This window comes from Aythya ferina, assembly GCF_964211825.1.
Source record: "Aythya ferina genome assembly, chromosome: 19".
NCBI lineage: Eukaryota > Metazoa > Chordata > Aves > Anseriformes > Anatidae > Aythya > Aythya ferina.
In genome coordinates, this window is record NC_140309.1 from 1,799,621 (window position 1) to 1,817,568 (window position 17,948).

General features: G+C 50.6%; 2 protein-coding genes across 5 annotated transcripts; one reads left to right on the top strand and one right to left on the bottom strand.

The window, feature by feature from the left end:
- On the bottom strand, positions 1 to 1,249 carry LOC311421159 (C-C motif chemokine 4 homolog). Its single transcript, XM_084492750.1, has 3 exons — positions 979 to 1,249; positions 534 to 648; positions 1 to 198 (listed from the first exon to the last, which is right to left on the bottom strand). The coding sequence occupies exons 1-3, from the start codon at positions 1,124 to 1,126 to the stop codon at positions 111 to 113; spliced, it is 351 nt and encodes a 116-aa protein (XP_084348876.1). The 5' UTR covers positions 1,127 to 1,249; the 3' UTR covers positions 1 to 110.
- Positions 1,250 to 8,576: 7,327 nt separating this feature from the next.
- LOC311421161 (C-C motif chemokine 4-like) lies at positions 8,577 to 11,194 on the top strand. Of its 4 annotated transcripts, none has more exons than XM_084492753.1 (4): positions 8,577 to 8,725; positions 9,337 to 9,761; positions 10,232 to 10,343; positions 10,631 to 11,194. In XM_084492753.1, exons 2-4 carry the CDS (start codon positions 9,623 to 9,625, stop codon positions 10,716 to 10,718), a joined length of 339 nt encoding a protein of 112 aa, XP_084348879.1. In that variant the 5' UTR covers positions 8,577 to 8,725; positions 9,337 to 9,622; the 3' UTR covers positions 10,719 to 11,194. The 4 variants fall into 4 exon arrangements, with proteins under 4 accessions (XP_084348879.1, XP_084348881.1, XP_084348878.1 ...); XM_084492755.1 differs by having other exon boundaries at positions 8,585 to 8,946; XM_084492752.1 differs by having other exon boundaries at positions 8,585 to 8,946; positions 9,590 to 9,761.
- Positions 11,195 to 17,948: the final 6,754 nt, after the last annotated feature.

The following is a 17,948-nucleotide window of genomic DNA, read 5'->3' on the forward strand; positions in this document are numbered from 1 at the left end:
TCAGGTTCTGGGACATTTTCAGTTTCTCAGCTAGTTCTAAATGACACGGAACATTTCTGATGGAGTCCATGGCTTGCTTGTCCTGGCACAGTGCATCCTGTTCCAAAGCTTCAGTTCAGTTCCAGCTCAGTCACGTACTCCTTGACCCAGTCATGTTCAGGGTTGGCACAGATTTCACGTCCCTTCCTTGTGATGAACCTGTGGGGAGCAGCGAGATGAGTTTTCCATGTGAGAGCTCCATGTGGGGGAGACCCCACCATCCCTGTTCCACACCCAGCCTCTCCTGAGGGTCAGTAGGATTTGGGCAGCACCACCTGGTGCTGACCATGTTGGCAGCCACCAGCCTGCAAAACCCTGGAGCAGGACCAGTGTAAGCCCCAAATACACTGAGCCCATGGAGCATCCCCATGCATCTCTTGGCTCCACATCCTTCCTGTCCCCCCTGAAAATGAGTCTTTCTCATTGCAGGTCCAAAATGTGGAGGAATCCTCATCCCAAAGGGAGAACCCCCAGTCCTGGAGGAGAACACTTACACGACACCTGGCTGGGAGCACAGGCTGTTGGTCTCATAGTAGTCGGTCACAAAGCTACGGGGCAGCTCCCGTTGGACGTAGGTGAAACAGCAGGAGGTTGGTGGGTCAGAGTCAACTGTAAAGGCAAAGACAGGTGTGAGCAGTTGCAAGTGACAGGCGAACAGGGGCAGGGAGCTGGGACTGGAGTCCCCATGGGTCTGGGAGGACGTGGAGGGGGAATACAAAAAGCAAGGTCTTTTTCCTTCTTCCTTAAATTCTTTCTCATTTAGGTTCACCCTGAGCTGTTGCTGACACCACACACGTGTTGTGCTTTGCGCTGTGCCTGCCCACGGCTGAATAGCACCCATTGAGCACCCGCTAGAAGGAGATCTGACATGAGGAGGTGGAAGGGCTGGCAGAAAGGACCCTGTCCCCATTTAGAGAGATTCATAGAGTCCAGACTTACTTGGTGCAGCAGAGGTCTGGTAGCAGAAGGCGGCGATGAGAACAGCCAGGGCAACCACAGAGACCTTCATGTCAACGCAGAAGTTGTGGCCGGAGCTGAAGCAGGCAAGTGAGCTTGAAAGCTTCTTTTCTCTTTGGTGCTGAGACATTCAGATACCCTCCAGTTTATAGGGCAAGCAGGTCTGGGCAGTTGCTTGCGTAGGTGTGGTGGAATTTCCCCCAGAGAAGCGGCTCGCAGCACAGTCTCATGATGGAACGAAGTGGTAGCCCCAGCCCCGGAAACGTGAAGCTGTCCACTTGATTCAGTGCCTCCCCAGTGACACAGGATATGAAACTATCACAATATCTATTTCTGTTTCTTTCATGCATGTCCCTTAGTAAGAAGTTCCCCTGTGGAGGTTCCTGCATTTGTCAACAGGCCTGTATTACCCAACCTGTAACAGCAACTTAGAGGCAAGCATGCATCCTGCCTCTGCACTGCACAAATGGGACGAAGAGTATAGATGGGATGAGGCCATCTTAGAAACAACGGGGAGAGAGATCTCTTCTACCCTGAACTGTTTCCCTCCTACAGCAGCACAAGATAGGGGCTGTCACCTGTGGGCTCCCTCTTCATATTGTCTGAGGGGACTCAGTAGCTGCCCTGCTGCTGTGACAGCACTGCAGGCACCAGCGCAGGTAGTGGTGAGCATAAGGGTGGAAAAAAGAGTTCCAGAAGCTGAAGTGCTTGAGTTTTTTCCTCAGTTTTAAGGGAGCTGAGATGGGGTGTTATCTCCTGGAGGGGCCTGCCTCACTCCGGGTCCTACAAGAAGACCTTAAATGACCAATTTAGGTTAGACACTTATGTTTCTTTGGCTACTGATAGGTGAGGTGAGGCCTATTGTTGATGGGCCTGGAGATGCAGAGATCCAGAAAAGTATGGAGATGTTGACTGTGACCCTGCAGATGAAGCAGAAGGAGCTCCAGGAGCTGGGTGAGGAAGAAGTCACCAGTTCTAAAGACCAGGAACTCTCAAGATGGGGGTGAAGGCACAAGCATAAACTGGGATGTCAGTCAGGAAAAGAGAATTTGGCCTCTTCTCAACAGCAAGGTAGCTGCATTTCAGGGAAATGTCTCCATTTCATTATTTTCATCTACTCAGTGATGTTTCAACAGATGCTTCCTCAAGGTCTGTTGAAAGAATATGACAAAAAGTAGAGCAAGCCAACCAAACAACCCCTGCCGCAGTGCTGGGGTCTGACTCACCATGTTTCTGTAAAAGGCAACTTTTAGGCTGTCGACTTGGATGAGTTCTGTAGATAACCCAGTGTTTTCCAACCCTCACTCCAATGTCGCATGGTGTGCACAGTCCTTCCACCGTCTGCAGTTGGTGGGAAGGGAGGCAGTGCAGCCCTGTGAAGGGGGCTTGACCTCCAAGCAGACTGGGGTTTCTGGGAGACAATGTGGTCCAAGGCCTTAGTGGGAGAGGTCCCAGAGGTGACCCACCCTCCAGGTGGTCTCCAGAGCCTGCAGAGAGCCACGGTGGTGGGATGCCTGCCCCTTGCCCTGGCATGGCTGCAGCGCTTTTTCTGCATGGAAGGCAGATGGAGCAAATGTGGCACTTGCCAAATGGAGCATCAGCTCTTCCCTGGCAACACCATGCCAAGCTGGTCCCCTCCCTAGCCTTCTTTTTGCCATCTGGCCAGGGTGGTGAAGCACCTTGCAGGCTCCCCCACCAGCACAGCCCCCCCTGCTTGTTCATGTGCTGAGCCCTCAAAGTCCTGGGAGAGCCTTGGGGCGCCTGGCCAGGAAGGGGGAGGGAAGCTGACATTCAGCCAGAAGCCAGCTGGACCAGAAGTCAGCTCTGAGCCAGCCTCAGCTTTCTTGGCTCTTCTGTCTGGTTGCTTGGGGAATGTAACTTGTAGATACGTAAGAGCGTGGTTTGCCTCTGAGCTATTCCCTGTGATTGTACCTTCAGGCATTCATAGGTCATGTCTTGAGATTTGCCACCTACAGCCATCTGGTCCTGTCCTGCTCCCAAGACAGATGACGTGGGTAGGGCAGGCAGGCAAAATGCCATTTATGGTGCAGAGATGTTCTGATAAAAGCAGGTTTCATTAGAATAGAAGAATTATTTGTAAGTACGCATCGGTTATTTGAATGCTTTCAGTGAGATATTTTTTCAGTTTCAGGTAGCTGAAATTCTCCATGCATTTGTACCTCTGTTGGCAAGCAGATACAAAAATGTTTTGAATTTTCAGGGACAATTTTTAAATTAAAACAAACAAACAAACAAGAAAACCACCCAACAACAAACAAAGAAAGAAAACACCTTTTCAGTTTAGTTGGGTCAGTTTAGGATCAGATTAGCCTAGATAATGTGTGTTACAGGGGCCAGGCAAGTGCTGGAACTTTTCCACTACCGAAAGCCAATAAAATAACCTCAAAATCGGAGTGTTTGCTTCCTATGAGTCTGTTTTTTCCCTAGAAATCTGACAAAAGCCCTGACTCTGCCAGCTCTTCCCAGGCTGGGTGGAAGTGGGAGGCTGTAGTCAATGCCCTGAGATGTGGTAATGTGTCTAAAACGGTGTGCTTACCCATACCCCTGCAGCCCTATCATGATGAAATGAGAAAGTAACTTCTTCTCACCTTTCCGTTTTGGAAAGAGGGTAGCTGTGGGGCTGGGTGTCTGGGATGAAGGACGTTTGTCTGGGAGGTGCTCTGGAATGGGCAGATGGCCATGGAAGAGTGGCCAAAGTAGGCTGGAGCTCCTTAAGGGAAATTAGGTTCATGCAAAAGATGCTGTGCAGGAAAATAAACATTTCCCCACTCTGGCTCCAGCTGGTTTCAGGGCCTGTGACACAGCACATGGTCTGCCCTTCTCCCCCCCCCACGGGCAGGCAATGTTTGGAGTCAGAAGGAAGGCTGGTTGAAGCAGTCTGTCTGATGTTGCACTGATTTGCCTGGAAGGTTATGTTAGAGCTTGTCTGCAGGCCAACGGAAATCCCAGAAGAAAATGCTAAATAAAGCAAATGCCCCAAATAAGTTTGGTCAGAGGCAGAAATAGAGAAATTCTAGATCTGCCTTATGAAAGGGGAACACTGCAAAAAATGGTGAGACTGGATGATGTAACTTGCTATTTATAGCAGTTTTAAATGCTGAGCTGGCAGGATCCACTTGGAAAAGGAAGTGTTAAAAATGGCCTAAGTTCAGTAACTGCCTCCAGCACAACCTGCAGCAGTCTTTGTCTTGCCCTGCTCAGAGCATGGGTGCTGAAAACGTCCCTGAAGGAACCAGAAATTCTTTTCCTCCCTACTCTTGACATTTCTGGAGAAACAATGGAACTTTCAAGATGATGTTATGTCCTGGAACTGGCTCCAGGGGGAACCTGTGCGTGTGGGAGTGACTGGGAACCAGTGCCTCAGCTGCACTGGGGTGAGGGCAGTGCAGCCATCCAGGCCACACAGCATGGGCGAGTGTGGCTGCATTGCACAAGAGAGCGGCTTCGTGTTTCCTTGAAACCGTGTCATGCAAGGAATCCTGGACAGTGACGGCCATTGAGAAGCAGGGTACAGCAAGCTGTTAGTGTTGATAAGAGATGGTATCTCATCAAAGGCTGAACCTTCTTCCAGCAAGGATATTTTCTGAGAAAATGCTTTGGAGAAAAATATTGCTTTCCTATGTGTGCCTCACATTTTTCCTGGCCTTTGTTTTGAAATAAAACAAACAAAAGAGGATTAAATGTAGGGTATTTCAAACCAAATAAAAGTATAATAATAAAAAAAAAAAAAAAAAAAAAAAAAAAAACACACACAACAACACAACTCTCCTTGCTCCAGCCCCCTCCCCATCCATGTCATGAAAGCCAATGAAAGAAACAGGGAAAAGTGAGTTTCAGTGATTTTGGAGCCCTAGGGCAGTGTTTGCAGCTGTCAGGGTACTCCTGGCTGGAGTGGTGGGGGCTCGCCCCCACCCCCACCCCTCAGCATCCCCTCGGTGGCCCTCAAACCCCACGAATGCATGGAAATGACAACGTGTCTCTGCCTGGTCTGTGTCCTTTGTCCAGAAGGATGGGCCATATCAGTCAGATCTTTGGTGAGTGCCCCAGGAAAAGCAAAGAAGACCAGGCTGAAAATTCAGAGCTCTGCTAGGGTGAAAAATAAAGCCAATTTGTAAGTGAACCCACTAGGCTTTGTGTGTATGACATCATCAAGCAGAGAGGAGATGAAAGCCATATATTGATCATCTTCTCTGTAAGCTGTGCTGATGCCCAGCTCTCCAGGAAGCTGGGGAGGGTTTTGGGAGCTCTGAGGATGGCTGAGCACCATGACCTGGCTCAGGAGCCTTTCGATTGTGCCCTGCCTCCTGAGGACCCCATGCTCACAAGCACCACCTTGACCACCCTCCTAGCAGCATGTGGCAGGGGTATGTCTGGCACTGGCCCCCCAGAGCTGGGGGCAGCAAAACCCTGTGGGAGGTGTGAGCCCCTGCTCTCACAGCAAGGGGCGAGGCCACACACAGAGTCCAACAGTGATGCTCGGATGTTTATTAGCCTCAACATTTATTTTGGTTTGGGCTCTCTGCAAGGCTGCAAACCACTTCCCATGCATGGAGACTGCTTGCAGGTTGGGGTACTCTGCAGCACCTCTCTGAAGCACAGTTCCCATGTGAGCCTCTTGCGCCCCTGGATGGGTTTGCGCCCTTCAAAAGAGCCATGAGCACTGTCTGGTGCTGGCAGACACAGGGCAGGGGTTGGTGTTGGGGAACGCTGCATGCAGCTTTGCAGCCTCCCCCTGTGGTCTCCTGGGCCAGGGACAGTTTGGGAACAGGTGCTGAGGGGTCTCCTTTAGCCCCAGCTGTGCACAGAGTCCCGGACACTGCCCTCTGCCCAGGGCGAGACCCCCAGCATCCCCCAAACACAGCACCCTGCACGCTGGAGCTCACAGCCACTTGTAGGCTTATGGACAACAGGAGTGAACATCGAGCAGTGGCTTAGCTGTGGACAGGCTAATATCCCTTTGTGTACTGCATCTGACTGTGCTGCAGAGCTGGGTTGGGGATGTTGCAGTGCCTGCAGGTGAGCTGTGCTATGGTGCAGCAGATGTGGCTTTCTCCAGTCCGGGAGACCTCAGCATCACCTCAAGCGAAGCACTCAGGGTCCCTTCCCCTTGGGGCACATGCTTTGCGTCTGGTACCTCTTGGCAAGGGCAGGATCTGGGGGGACTGGAGGGAGTCCCAGGGCCCCTGGGACCGCTATCCCAGTGGAAGAAGTCTTGGCAGCCACTATAGCATCCTTCTCTATAATCTTCTTTTTTGAATAATTTTAGCTTTCTTTTGCTACTCAAACAAACCTCATGCCCAAGGCTGGGTGAGGCCAAAGCTATAAAAGGCAGCTCCATGCCAGGAATAACAAGGGAAGCAAGCTTGAGAGAGATTGAATTATAACTACTTAAACTGCAGGAGCTTTCTGACAGCAGAGGGCTCTAGGATTTAACAGACAGACAGAAAACAGTGCAGAGAAACAGAAAGCTGGAAACAGACGCAGGCCTCAGAGGCCAACAGGGTCATCTTGCTCCAGGAACAGCCAGGCAGGAGCGTGTGGCTGTGGTTGCAGCTGGAAGCTCAAAGGTGGAGACCTGCAGCAGGGGTCAGTGCCACGCAGGCGTGGCTGGAGAGGTGCCCACCCTGGCAGAAGGCATCACGGCTCAAAAAGGGCATTTTTGTAAGTGCTTATCAGTCTGGGCCAATGACACAAGCAAACAACTGTGGCTGCAGCAGCTCCTTCCAGACCCTCCTCTTCCGCCCAGCCTTGTCAAATTCAGTAGCAGTGAACAACAGCTCCTTTCATTCCACTGAGCATCTCAGAGCTTCTGGATGGAGGGCAGAGCTTCCTGATGTGGAACGTTTCCATCACACCTCCTCACTGCCCCGGGTGCTATGGGCGCTGAGCAAGACGGCACAGTGCGAGCCTCTAGCTCTTGGGCTCGTTCACTGCAGGTGGGGGACGCTGGGGAGAAGAAAGTGCAAAGTTCCCATGAGCAAAGCTCTTTCTGGCTGGTGTTAGCCACAAAACTGCCTTTCTGTAGCTGCAGTCTCTCTGTCATGGAAATGCAGCAAGAATTGCAGAACCAGCAGCGAGTATTTGTCATTTCCCAGTGTACATGCTACCCTATGAGCTGCAAGAAGAGGGGAACAGATAGCTCCCACTGTTGGTTTCTGCACACTTTATTTCCGTGGCAAAAAGCCAGGATTTAGTTTTACTCTACAGCAATTCATCTGAAAGCTGGAGCCACTTCTTGTTCTGCCATGCACCTCTGTCCAGAACTTCTCTGCTAAGCCATGGAAAGCAGAGCCCCGCCTGTCCTGCCAGGCCTTGCTCTGAATCTAGCAAAACTCCACTTTCCTGATGCCTGTGTCAAATCCTACAGAGGCTTTGGAACCAACAAAAGTGGTTGTGAGCTTCTGTGATGATGCATCTGCCCAGCTGCAAGGTGAGCTGCAGCCCGCTGCATCTGACAGCACCAGTATCCTGAATCGCACTGCAGGGGAAGAGCAAGCAGGAAGCAGGAGTGTGACAGGGATCCTCCCTGGAGGGGTCAGGGTGTGGTGGAGCAGACCATCACCTGTGCCAGGAGCCGTCAGCCTTCTCTCTAAGCATCTCATACCTGTTCCTGATGGAGAACAGAGTTAAATCAGTGACTCCACTGCTCCCGTTTGCAGCTCCAGGAGAGACAAGCAGAGGTTTGCACTCCTGGGGATGAAGATCCAGGCCCAGGGGCCCACACACAGCCCCAAGTCTCCTCTTTGCCGTGGAGGAGGCTCCCACCCATGCACCCCCAGGCTGGGGCAGGAGGTCAGATATTACAGGCTCGCCCGTTCCCCTACAGAGCTGCAGCTGTGCCCAGCTGCCCCATGCTGCACTGTGGCACTGCCCTGTTACAGCTCCAGTGCTGGGCACCTGCGGGGCTGGAGAGTGTCTCCCATGCCAGGCAGGTTTTCTGCTACCTGTTTCTCACCTTTTCAGCCAGAACAATCCATCTTGGAGCCAGAGGAGCAGTTCAGACTGGAAAACATCTCAGGTTGGCAAAACTCCTCTTCCATAATCCTCCTGGCAGAGCAGGGATGTTATTTACGTTGACTTTAACAAGGCTTTCAACTGGCTCCCATAGAATCCTCATAGACAAACCGATGAGGGCGATGATATTGGGCATTAATGTGGGCTGACAGCTGGCTGAATATCCGGGCTCACAAGATTGTGATCCATGGCACAAAGTCCAGCTAGCGTCACCACTGGGACACTCCAGGTGTCAGTACTGGGGCTGGTCCTGTTTAATATCTTAATTACCTGGATAGTGGGACAGAGTGCACCCTCTGCAAGCCTGCAGACAGCACAAACTGCAAGAGCTGGCTAAGATGCCAGTGGGTTGTGCTCTCAGCCAGAAGGACCTGGAGAGGCTGGAGAGATGAGAGGACAAGAACCTCATCAAGTTCAGCAAATGGACACGCAAACCCCTTCCCCCGGGGAAGAATAGCCCCGTGCACCAGGGCATGCTCGGAGCTGATTGGCTTGAAAGCAGCCTGGGAGGGAAGGACTTAGGGGTCCTGATGGGCACCGAACTGGACGTGAGCCAGCAGTGTGTCCTTGTGGCAAAGAAAGCCAGCAGCATCCTGGGCTGCCTGAGTGCTGCCAGCAAGGAGATTCTCCCCCCCTACTGATGAGACACCGCTGGAGTCCTGCGTCCAGCTCTGGGCTCCCCAGTGAAAGAGAGGTACGGTCATACTGGAGAGTCCGGTGAAGGCCACAGAGATGATTTAGCGGCTGGGGCACCTGTCATGGGAAGAGAGGCTGTGAGACCTGGGACTCGCAGGGGGGCCTTATCCATGCATGGATGGGAAAAGAAGCAGCTGAAATCAGACTCTTCTCAGTGTCTATGACAGGACAAGAAGCAATGCACACACCAAAACACAAGGAATTCTATTTAAAACTCAGGTAAAACTTTATTACTGAACACTGCAACAGGTTGTCCAGAGAGTCTGGGGTGTTCCTCTCCTTGGAGGTCTTCAAAGACCAGCTGAACACGGACAGCCCATGCAGGGCTTCCAGCTGACCCTGCTGCGAGCAGGGGCTGGGCCGGGTGACCTCCAGGGGTGCCTCCAGCCCCAGCTCCTGGCTGGTCCCTGCTAAACCCGGCATGGTGGAACTGGTAGGGGTTGAGCGATTCAGACAGCACAGAGTCTGCAGTGCAGCCACCCCTCAGCTCCTTGCACTGCAGTTTAGCAAACACCCGGCATAAAAACAGCACGAGCGTGCCTTTTTTTTTTTTTTTCCAGACTTGCATAATCTTAAGTAAATGTTTTTTTTTTTTTTTTTTTTGTACAGACTCACAGGGAAAATCCCTCCTGTAATTTGGATGAATAGATACCTTCTTTGTGGCCAAGCTACTTGGCACGCTTCAGTTTCCTTTTGATTTGATAAAAACGAAAATGAATGCTGAGTCAAAGCTCAACATTCTTGGCTCCAATGTGAACTATATCCCATTCCTTCTGCCTTATTATTTTTTGGCTATTTCACTTTCGTGACATCCTCTATCATAATTCTGGAATTTCCACTTGGGCTTCTCTGCTGCCTCCAGGACTCCCTATTAAAAGGGAACTGAATCCAGCTGATGCAGTCTGTGTTGCATCTGCCAGAGCTCCTGGTCCTGCTCCGACTGTCCTTGTCTGACGGGAAGATGAAGGTCTCTTCAGTTGTTCTCGCTCTTCTCCTCATTGCAGCCTCTTGCTCCCAAATGTCCTCTGCCCCAGGTGAGTCCTGCTTTCTTATTTGTGAAGGAAGAATGGAGCTGAGCCTTCATTATTATTTCTCCACTGAGATCCCCTGGTAGATAGCTGGGAATTTTTCAGCCACTCTCCACTCTGCACTGCAATCAATTACAATTTCCCTGAACTGGAAAATCATCCCTCCCTCCATCCGTCCGCCCCTCCACCTAACTAGCCATCTGTCCAGCCATCCTGGACCTGGGATACTTATTCCTGGTTATAGTTTAGGGTTCCCAATCACTGCCCAAAAACTGAGTGGGAATCTCTCCTATACTTGCCTTCCCTAGCAATGGTCGTTGACATTGGACCAGACAATCTCCCATGTCCCTTTCAGCCTTAATTATTCCCTGGTTCCTCACTCCCTCCTACCTGCCTAGCTTCCTGCACTTCTGGGCTGGCTGCTCCTGGTGCACAGCTCAGCACATGCTCATGCTGTCTCTCCCTGTCTCTTCCAGTTGGACCTGACCACCCAACCTGCTGCTTCTCTTACACATCCCACAAGCTCCCAAAGAAGCTCATCCTGCATTACTACGTCACCAGCACCAGCTGCTCCCTGCCAGCCCTCGTGTAGGTATCAAGGCTGACGCCTGGGTGCAGCGCAGGCACAGCCATTTTGGCACGTGCGTGCTCATGTGCAGGGACCTGCGGGGGATGCTCCTGCAGGGACTGCCAACAAATCTTTTGTGGGCACTCCCAGGGATATTCCTGTAGTGTGAAAAAGCAGATGGGAATGGGGGAAAATCACTGTCAGCCATGGCACAAGCTTGGGACACAAGGGAGAACCTCCTGCAATACCCCAAACCTGGGATCTTGGTCTGAGCAGAGACCTCACGTGTCTCATCCCTGTTCCACAGGTTCATCACAAAGAAAGGGCGCGAAGTCTGTGCCAATCCAAGTGACACCTGGGTGCAAAGATACCTGCAGAACATGAAGCGGAACTGAGCAAAGCCAGATAGGAAGCACAGCTGCTGTCATGAGTCTTGTCATCCAGAGCCCCTGTGACAGAGCAGGGCTTTGGGATGGCAGGAGCTGCACGATACCACACCGTCTGCATGCAGCTCCCAGGGACTGTGGGAAGGGCACCATGAGACACCCCATGTTGGGGTGTTGCTGCTTGCACTCAGCTTGCACAGACCAGTCTGAAACGTCATCAGTCAGCCTGACACCTCTGCCTGTGGCCCAGAAAGGCCCATGGGACTGCGCCTCTATTGTTCTTTTATTATTTTAATTTATTTAAGAAATGATCATATGAGATAGATGGTATTTTCATCGGTGGATCATAATGCTATTTATAGGAGGGTGGCAGGGAGGGTATTTACAGGAGGGCAGCTCAGAGTCTCAGCATAGGACAACGAGTGGCCCTGGCTTACTTGTGTGAAATTATGATTCTGGAGAATAAAGAATTTGGATAAAACATGGATTTGGATAAAGCGTTTTTATTTTTCGCCCCTTTATTTCCCTTTCACCAGCACAGAGACAAGACCTCACCACTGAGCCCATTGACACACTCTAGATGACATGTGATAATGGGAAATGGTTTGAGGTAAAACCATGCTGTTTCCATATGACAGACATATAAATATCCTCTGACTCTGTTCCCCCACCACGTATACCTCTGCCTCCCACATCCTCTACAAAATCAGACACGCCAGTGCACACACATAGCCTCGCACACACAAGAAGGTGCCCCACACACACCTCAGGTGCCTTGGTCCCCAGATGGGCACTGTCTGTGTGACAAGGCAGTGGCTGGGCACACTTCAGAGGGCACGACTGGGGAAGGCTGTCATGGCTTTGGGGTTGTGCGCGAAGCTGACAGGCACAGAGGACAGCTGAGCCACCCATGTGCCCTCGTGCCCAGGTGCTAGGGCATGGAGCAGATCCCTCTCTAGAGAAAGGCTCATTGATAGAGTAATTGGGAGAGAGGCACACGTTCTCAGCCTCTGGAGGTGACTCCTAACAGCCGTGAAAGAAAGGTGTCCCCACATGGAAGATATTGTATATCAAGCAGGCAATGGACCACTATGGATAAGGGTTTACAGCACCTGTGGTAATTAGCTGTGCTGGAGATGCTTTATAGTGATTTGAACAATGCCCAGACACCTAAAGACCCTGATGAAGTCCAATGCACAACATCCATGTGTCAGAAGTTTGTATGGGCTGCACCCTCATCACATGCCAGCACACTGGCATCAATGGATTGGGAGGAGGGGATGGGGCCAACTGTGGATAACGTGTCCAACCAGCTTCATAAATATGAAGAAAATCTCTCTGCCCCAGTACGGGCCTGCATTTCAGCTGTGGAGCGACTGTCCCAATGGTTAGAAGAACACATAGCTTCCTCCTCACCTAGATGGAAGAATCTTTCAGCCATCAAGTGCCAGCAGTCTCTGGCTCAAGCAAGGGAGAATCCAGGACGCACACCGCCGGATACCTTGTGGTTTTATTTATGTGACTATGGGGAAGATATGAGGAAGTGGGACGATGAACCATCCTCGGCCCTAGCTGCTTGGGTATGTGAGTTGTGGAAAGATACAGCAGCAACAAAAGGGGCCCCTAGGAGGATTGCTGCCCCAGTTTCTGTTGGGCAGTCCCCCAGAGGCAGTAGAAGAGCTAGTATTACTCTTGACCCTGATGAGGAGACCTCTGCTTCATATTTGCAAGAATTTATTGATAGATACTCCAACCAGGACTAGTGGGGCCCTGCCTCTGGCCAGGTAGAAGAGAGGGACAACCGGATTTACTGGACTGTGTGGATTTAATGGCTTGGCACACCAGAACCGCAGAAATATAAAGCTTTAGTGGACACAGGTGCACAGTGTACCCTAATGCCATCAGGCCACCAAGGGGCAAAATTCATCTCTATCTCTGGAGTGATGGGGGGATCCCAGATCCCAAGAGCTAACTGTATTGGAAGCTGAAATGAGTCTTACTGGGAATGAGTGGCAAAAGCACCTCATCGTGACTGGCCCAGAGGCTCTGTGCATCCTCGGCATAGACTACCTCAAGTAAGGGTATTTCAAGGATCCAAAAGGGTACCGGTGGGCTTTTGGCATAGCTGCCTTGAGCACAGAGAAGATTAAGCAGCTGTCTACCCTGCCTGGTCTCTCACAAGACCCTTCTGCTGTAGGATTGCTGAGGATTGAAGAACAGCAAGTGCCAATTGTGAGTGCAACTGTGCACCGGCGGCAATATCACACCAACTGAAACTCCCTGATTCCTATCCATGAGTTAGTTCATCATCTGGAGAGCCAAGGAGTGATCAGCAAGACTCATTCACCTTTTAACAGTCCTATATGGCCAGTGCGAAAGTCTAATGGCGAGTGGAGACTAACGGTGGACTATCGGAGCCTGAATGAAGTAACGCCACCACTGAGTGCTGCAGTGCCAGACATGCTAGAACTCCAGTACGAACTAGAGTCAAAGGCAGCCAAGTGGTATGCTACAATCGATATTGCTAATGCATTTTTCTCCATCCCTCTGGCAGCAGCATGCAGGCCACAATTTGATTTCACTTGGAGGGGCATTCAATATACTTGGAATCAACTGCCCCAGGGGTGGAAACACAGCCCTACCATTTACCATGTACTGATCCAGATGACACTGGAACAGGGGAACGCTCCTGAACACCTGCAGTACATTGATGATATCATCGTATGGGGTAACACAGCAGGAGAAGTTTTTGAGAAAGGGAAGAAAATAATTCAAATTCTTCTGAAAGCTGGCTTTGCTATTAAACAGAATAACGTCAAGGGACCCACACAGGAAATCCAGTTCTTGGGGGTAAAATGGCAGGATGGACATCGCAACATTCCGATGGACGTGATCAACAAAATAACAGTTACGTTTCCGCCAACTAGCAAAAAAGAAACACAAGCTTTCCTAGGCCTTGTGGGATTTTGGAGAATGCACGTGCCAGGCTATAGTCAGCTTGTGAGTCCTCTATATCGAGTGTCTTGAAAGAGGAACTCTTTTGAGTGGGGTCACGAGCAACAACAGGCCTTTGAACAACTCAAACAAGAAATAGCTCATTCAGTAGCCCTTGGGCCTGTCTGTACTGGACCAGCTGTGCAAAACATACTTTATACTGCAGCTGGGGAGCATGGACTTACCTGGAGCCTCTGGCAGAAGACCCCAGGAGAAACTCGAGGCCGACCTCTGAGGTTCTGGAGCCAGGGCTATTGAGGATCAGAAGCCAATTACACCCCAACTGAAAAGGAAATATTAACAGCATATGAGGGGATTTAAGCCACTTCAGAAGTTGTTGGTACAGAAGCACAACTCCTCTTGGCCCCTTGGCTACCTGTGTTACACTGGATGTTCAAAGGGAAAATACCCACTAAACACCATGCAACTGACACTACGTGGAGTAAATGGGTAGCGTTAATTACACAGCAGGTTCGAATGGGGAAACCCAACCACCTGGAAATCCTGGAAGAGATTATGGACTGGCCGGAGGGCAGGGATTTTGGAGTACCGACAGAAGAGGTAACTCGTGCTGAAGAGACACCACCATACAATGAGTTGCCAGAAGACAGAAAGCAGTATGTGTTGTTCACTGACGGATCCTGCCGTGTGGTAGGGAGCCATTGGAAGTGGAAAGCTGCTGTGTGTAGTCCCACACGACAAGTTGTAGAGGCCATGGAAGGGGAAGGTGAGTCGAGTCAGTATGCAGAAGTGAAAGCTATACAACTGGCCCTAGAAATTGCTGAAGGGAAAAATGGCCAATACTGTATCTCTACACTGACTCATGGATGGTGGCAAATGCTCTGTGGGGGTGGCTGCGACAATGGAAACAGAACAACTGGCGGCGCAGAGGTAAACCTATGTGGGCTGCTACCCTGTGGCAAGATATTGCTGCCCGGGTGGAAAACCTGGCTGTAAAGGTATGTCATGTAGATGCCCACATGCCTAAGAATTGTGCTACCGAAGAACATCAGAACAACGAAGAAGTAGATCGAGCTTCGAAAATTGAAGTAGCTCAGGTAGACCTGGACTGGGGACATAAGGGTGAGCTATTTGTAGCTTGATGGGCCCATGAAACATCAGGACATCTAGGGAGGGATGCCACATACAGATAGGCTTGTTATCAAGGGGTGGACCTGACCATTGAGGCCATCACATAGGTTACCCATCAATGTGAGACCTGTGCTGCAATCAGACGAGACATGAGGGTAAAGTCTCCCTGGAATAGGGTGAGATGGCTTGGATTTCGATATGGTGAGGCCTGGCAGATTGACTACACTGGACCACTCCCACAAACCCGCCAAGGTAAACATTACATACTTACCATGGTAGAAGCAACTACTGGGTGGCTGGAAACATATCCAGTAAACCATGCCACAGCCCGAAACACTATCTTGGGCCTGGAAAGACAAGTGCTGCTGCGACATGGTACACCAGAGAGAATTGAGTCCGACAATGGGAGTCACTTCCGAAACAATTTGGTCACTTCCTGGGCCAAGAGACATGGCACTGAGTGGGTGTATCACATCCCTTATCACCCACAAGCCTCTGGGAAGGTTGAGAGGTACAATGGACTGTTAAAAACTATGCTGCGAGCATTGGGTGCTGGGACATGGAAACATTGGGATATAAATCTACCTGAGGCCACTTGTCTAGTTAACAACAGGGGGTCTGACAGCCATCCTGGTCCTGCTGAAACAAAACCCCTACACACTGTGGGAGAAGCTAAAGTCCCTGTAGTGCATGTGGGAAAGTGGATTGGAAAGGTGGTGTGGGTTGCCCCTACCATGGGAAAAGGCAAACCCACTCATGGGATTGTCTTCGCCCAAGGATCAGGGTATACCTGGTGGGTAATGCAGAAAGATGGGGATATCAAGTGTGTGCCTCAAGGAGATTTAACACTGGGAGAAAATTAATCTGTAATCCAAGTTATGTGTTGTAGGAGGACACTGCAGAACCAACGACAGGTCAACTTTGCAAGGAACCGGGCAAGTGCAACAGTGATGTGAGCTAAGCTGGTGCTGGTGTCAAGAAAACCAATTTTGCCTGCCCTGAGTGACCACTTTGACAGTTGAAGCTGAAATCATCAACAGTTTTTATGAACATATTGGGAAAAGACCTATGGAATGAAAGGAAGTACAGACATATAAATACTTCAATGGACAGAGAACAATGGTGATGAGAGCATCTATATACTAAACTGTGTGGTACCTGATTGTGACACAAATGTTATGGAATAAGGGGTGGAGGTTGTGTTGGGTCTGTCTGAGCTGGAGTCACCTTTTCCCTGCAGTAGCCCACACAGTGCTGTGCTCTGCACTTGTAGCTGGAACAGCACTGATATCACCTCAGTGTTGTGTCTATTGCTGCATAGTGCTGGCACAGCATCAGGACTCCTTCCAAGCCCTCAAGAGCCAGCAGGTTGAGGGTGGGCAAGTGATGGGGAGGAGACATTGCCAGGGCAGCTGACCTAAACCAACCAAAGGGATATTCCATAACACCTGATGTCACACTCAGCAATAAAAAGGGGGGCTCTTGTGGGGGAGGGGGCAGTTCCTCCTGAACAACCACTATGCATTTTGAGGCCCTGCTTCCAAGGACATGGCCAAACATCACTTATTGATGGGAAGTAGAGAATATTTTTTTCACTTCACTCTGTGCTTCCCCGCGGACTTACTGTTTCTGTGGTTTCTTTTTCTCCCCGTTCTCTTTCCCTTTAATTAAACCTTTCTCATCTCAAACCTCGAGTTCTCTGTATTGTATTTTCTCCCCATTCCTCATTGAGGAGAGGGGGAGTGAGAGAGCGGCTGTGGTGGAGCTCTGCTGCCCACCTGAGTAAAACCACCACACCAACACAGCACTTCCTCTTGGCTTGTTTTTGTCACTTTTTGGTGAGTCTCACCCACCTCCCCTCGACCGCTTGCTCTCTCTTCTGTACAAGGCTGGAGAAATCTCCTTCTACAATGTGACCGACCGCTCCCACCTTTACACTTTCACTGACAAGTTCTCAGGGAAGCTCCGTCCTCTTTTCTACCTGGGTTCCTTCTTGGGGGGCAAAAATGCAGAGCCCTTGGTGATCTCCTGGATGAGGGACATGCAGGGGACTGGCTGCATCGTCCTGTAATGGGAGGCAAGCAGAGACTTGGGGGCCCGATGGGCTGCTCGGGTCAGCATGGGGATGATGGCTGGGCAGCAGCTGTGTGCGTGGGGGGCACATAGCGATGACCCCACCAGCCCCTGCTCCTGCCAGGACTCTGCTGAAACTGGGGCACCCGTTGGCCACCACCGTCTTGCCACTCACCCACAGGCTCCTGGTAGTGGGTGTCTGCACACCATGCTGCTTTGTCATGTGTTTGGTATGAGCTGTACTGACACAAGGCAATAAACGGATGATGTGGGGAGCCCTGAGCAGTCTGCAGTGCAATTTTTGTGGTGCATCCATCCCTGCTGGTAAACCCCGAGCCCTGGCTGACACCCAGCATCTCAGCACTGAATTTTGTAGCTTGGAGAGAAGGTGCTGCTATGTGCTTGTTGCTGGATTATGGACCACGTGTGGTGTCCAAAGGGTGCTGTTGGCCATGGCTCTTTGCAGTCCAGGGGGGGCCACCAGGGCAGCGGTCTCCCAAGTGGGGTTCACAAGATGATTGATTCGGATGTGGAAGAAAATATTATAACTTCAGTAGTATATGTATATAATTTATACATAAATAAATACACATATACTGGGGGCTTTGATTAAAAAAAAATTAACAAGAAGGATTTGTAATCAGGCAAGTTTGGAGGCCACTGCTCTGGAGATCCTGCTGTGGCAACAGTGGGACACCATGTTGGCAGAGTTCGATAGCAGCAGCTGCCTGTGCAGCTGACCACACTTCATCTCTGTGTCACTGGGACCAGGGGTGAAGGCAAGGGGATGCGTGTGTGGGGGTTGCACTGTGTGTTGGACAGTTCTTGATTTAGTGACCAATTCAATTAGAATAAAACATGATTTGATAAGGAATGATCTAAAATACCTGGTACAGTTTCTCTGGGGATGTCCTCGATGTTGATTAGGAAGCTCCTAGTAAAAAATGGTGTTGGACCCAACACAGCAGTTCCTCTTGGCTTGTTTTTGTCACTTTTTGGTGAACCTCACCCACCTCCCCTCGTCTGCTTGCTCTCTCTTCTGTAGGCTGCACAGAAGAGAAGAGAGCCTGGCTGGGAGAG

Coding starts and splice junctions, on each gene's coding strand:
- LOC311421159 (XM_084492750.1), bottom strand. CDS start 1,126: ATGTCTCAGCACCAAAGAGAAAAGAAGCTTTCAAGCTCACTTGCCTGC. Junction 649..978: donor CCAGACCTCTGCTGCACCAA/GTAAGTCTGGAC, acceptor TTGCCTTTACAG/TTGACTCTGACCCACCAACC. Junction 199..533: donor TGCTCCCAGCCAGGTGTCGT/GTAAGTGTTCTC, acceptor TGCTCCCCACAG/GTTCATCACAAGGAAGGGAC.
- LOC311421161 (XM_084492753.1), top strand. CDS start 9,623: ATGCAGTCTGTGTTGCATCTGCCAGAGCTCCTGGTCCTGCTCCGACTG. Junction 9,762..10,231: donor CCAAATGTCCTCTGCCCCAG/GTGAGTCCTGCT, acceptor TGTCTCTTCCAG/TTGGACCTGACCACCCAACC. Junction 10,344..10,630: donor TGCTCCCTGCCAGCCCTCGT/GTAGGTATCAAG, acceptor CCTGTTCCACAG/GTTCATCACAAAGAAAGGGC.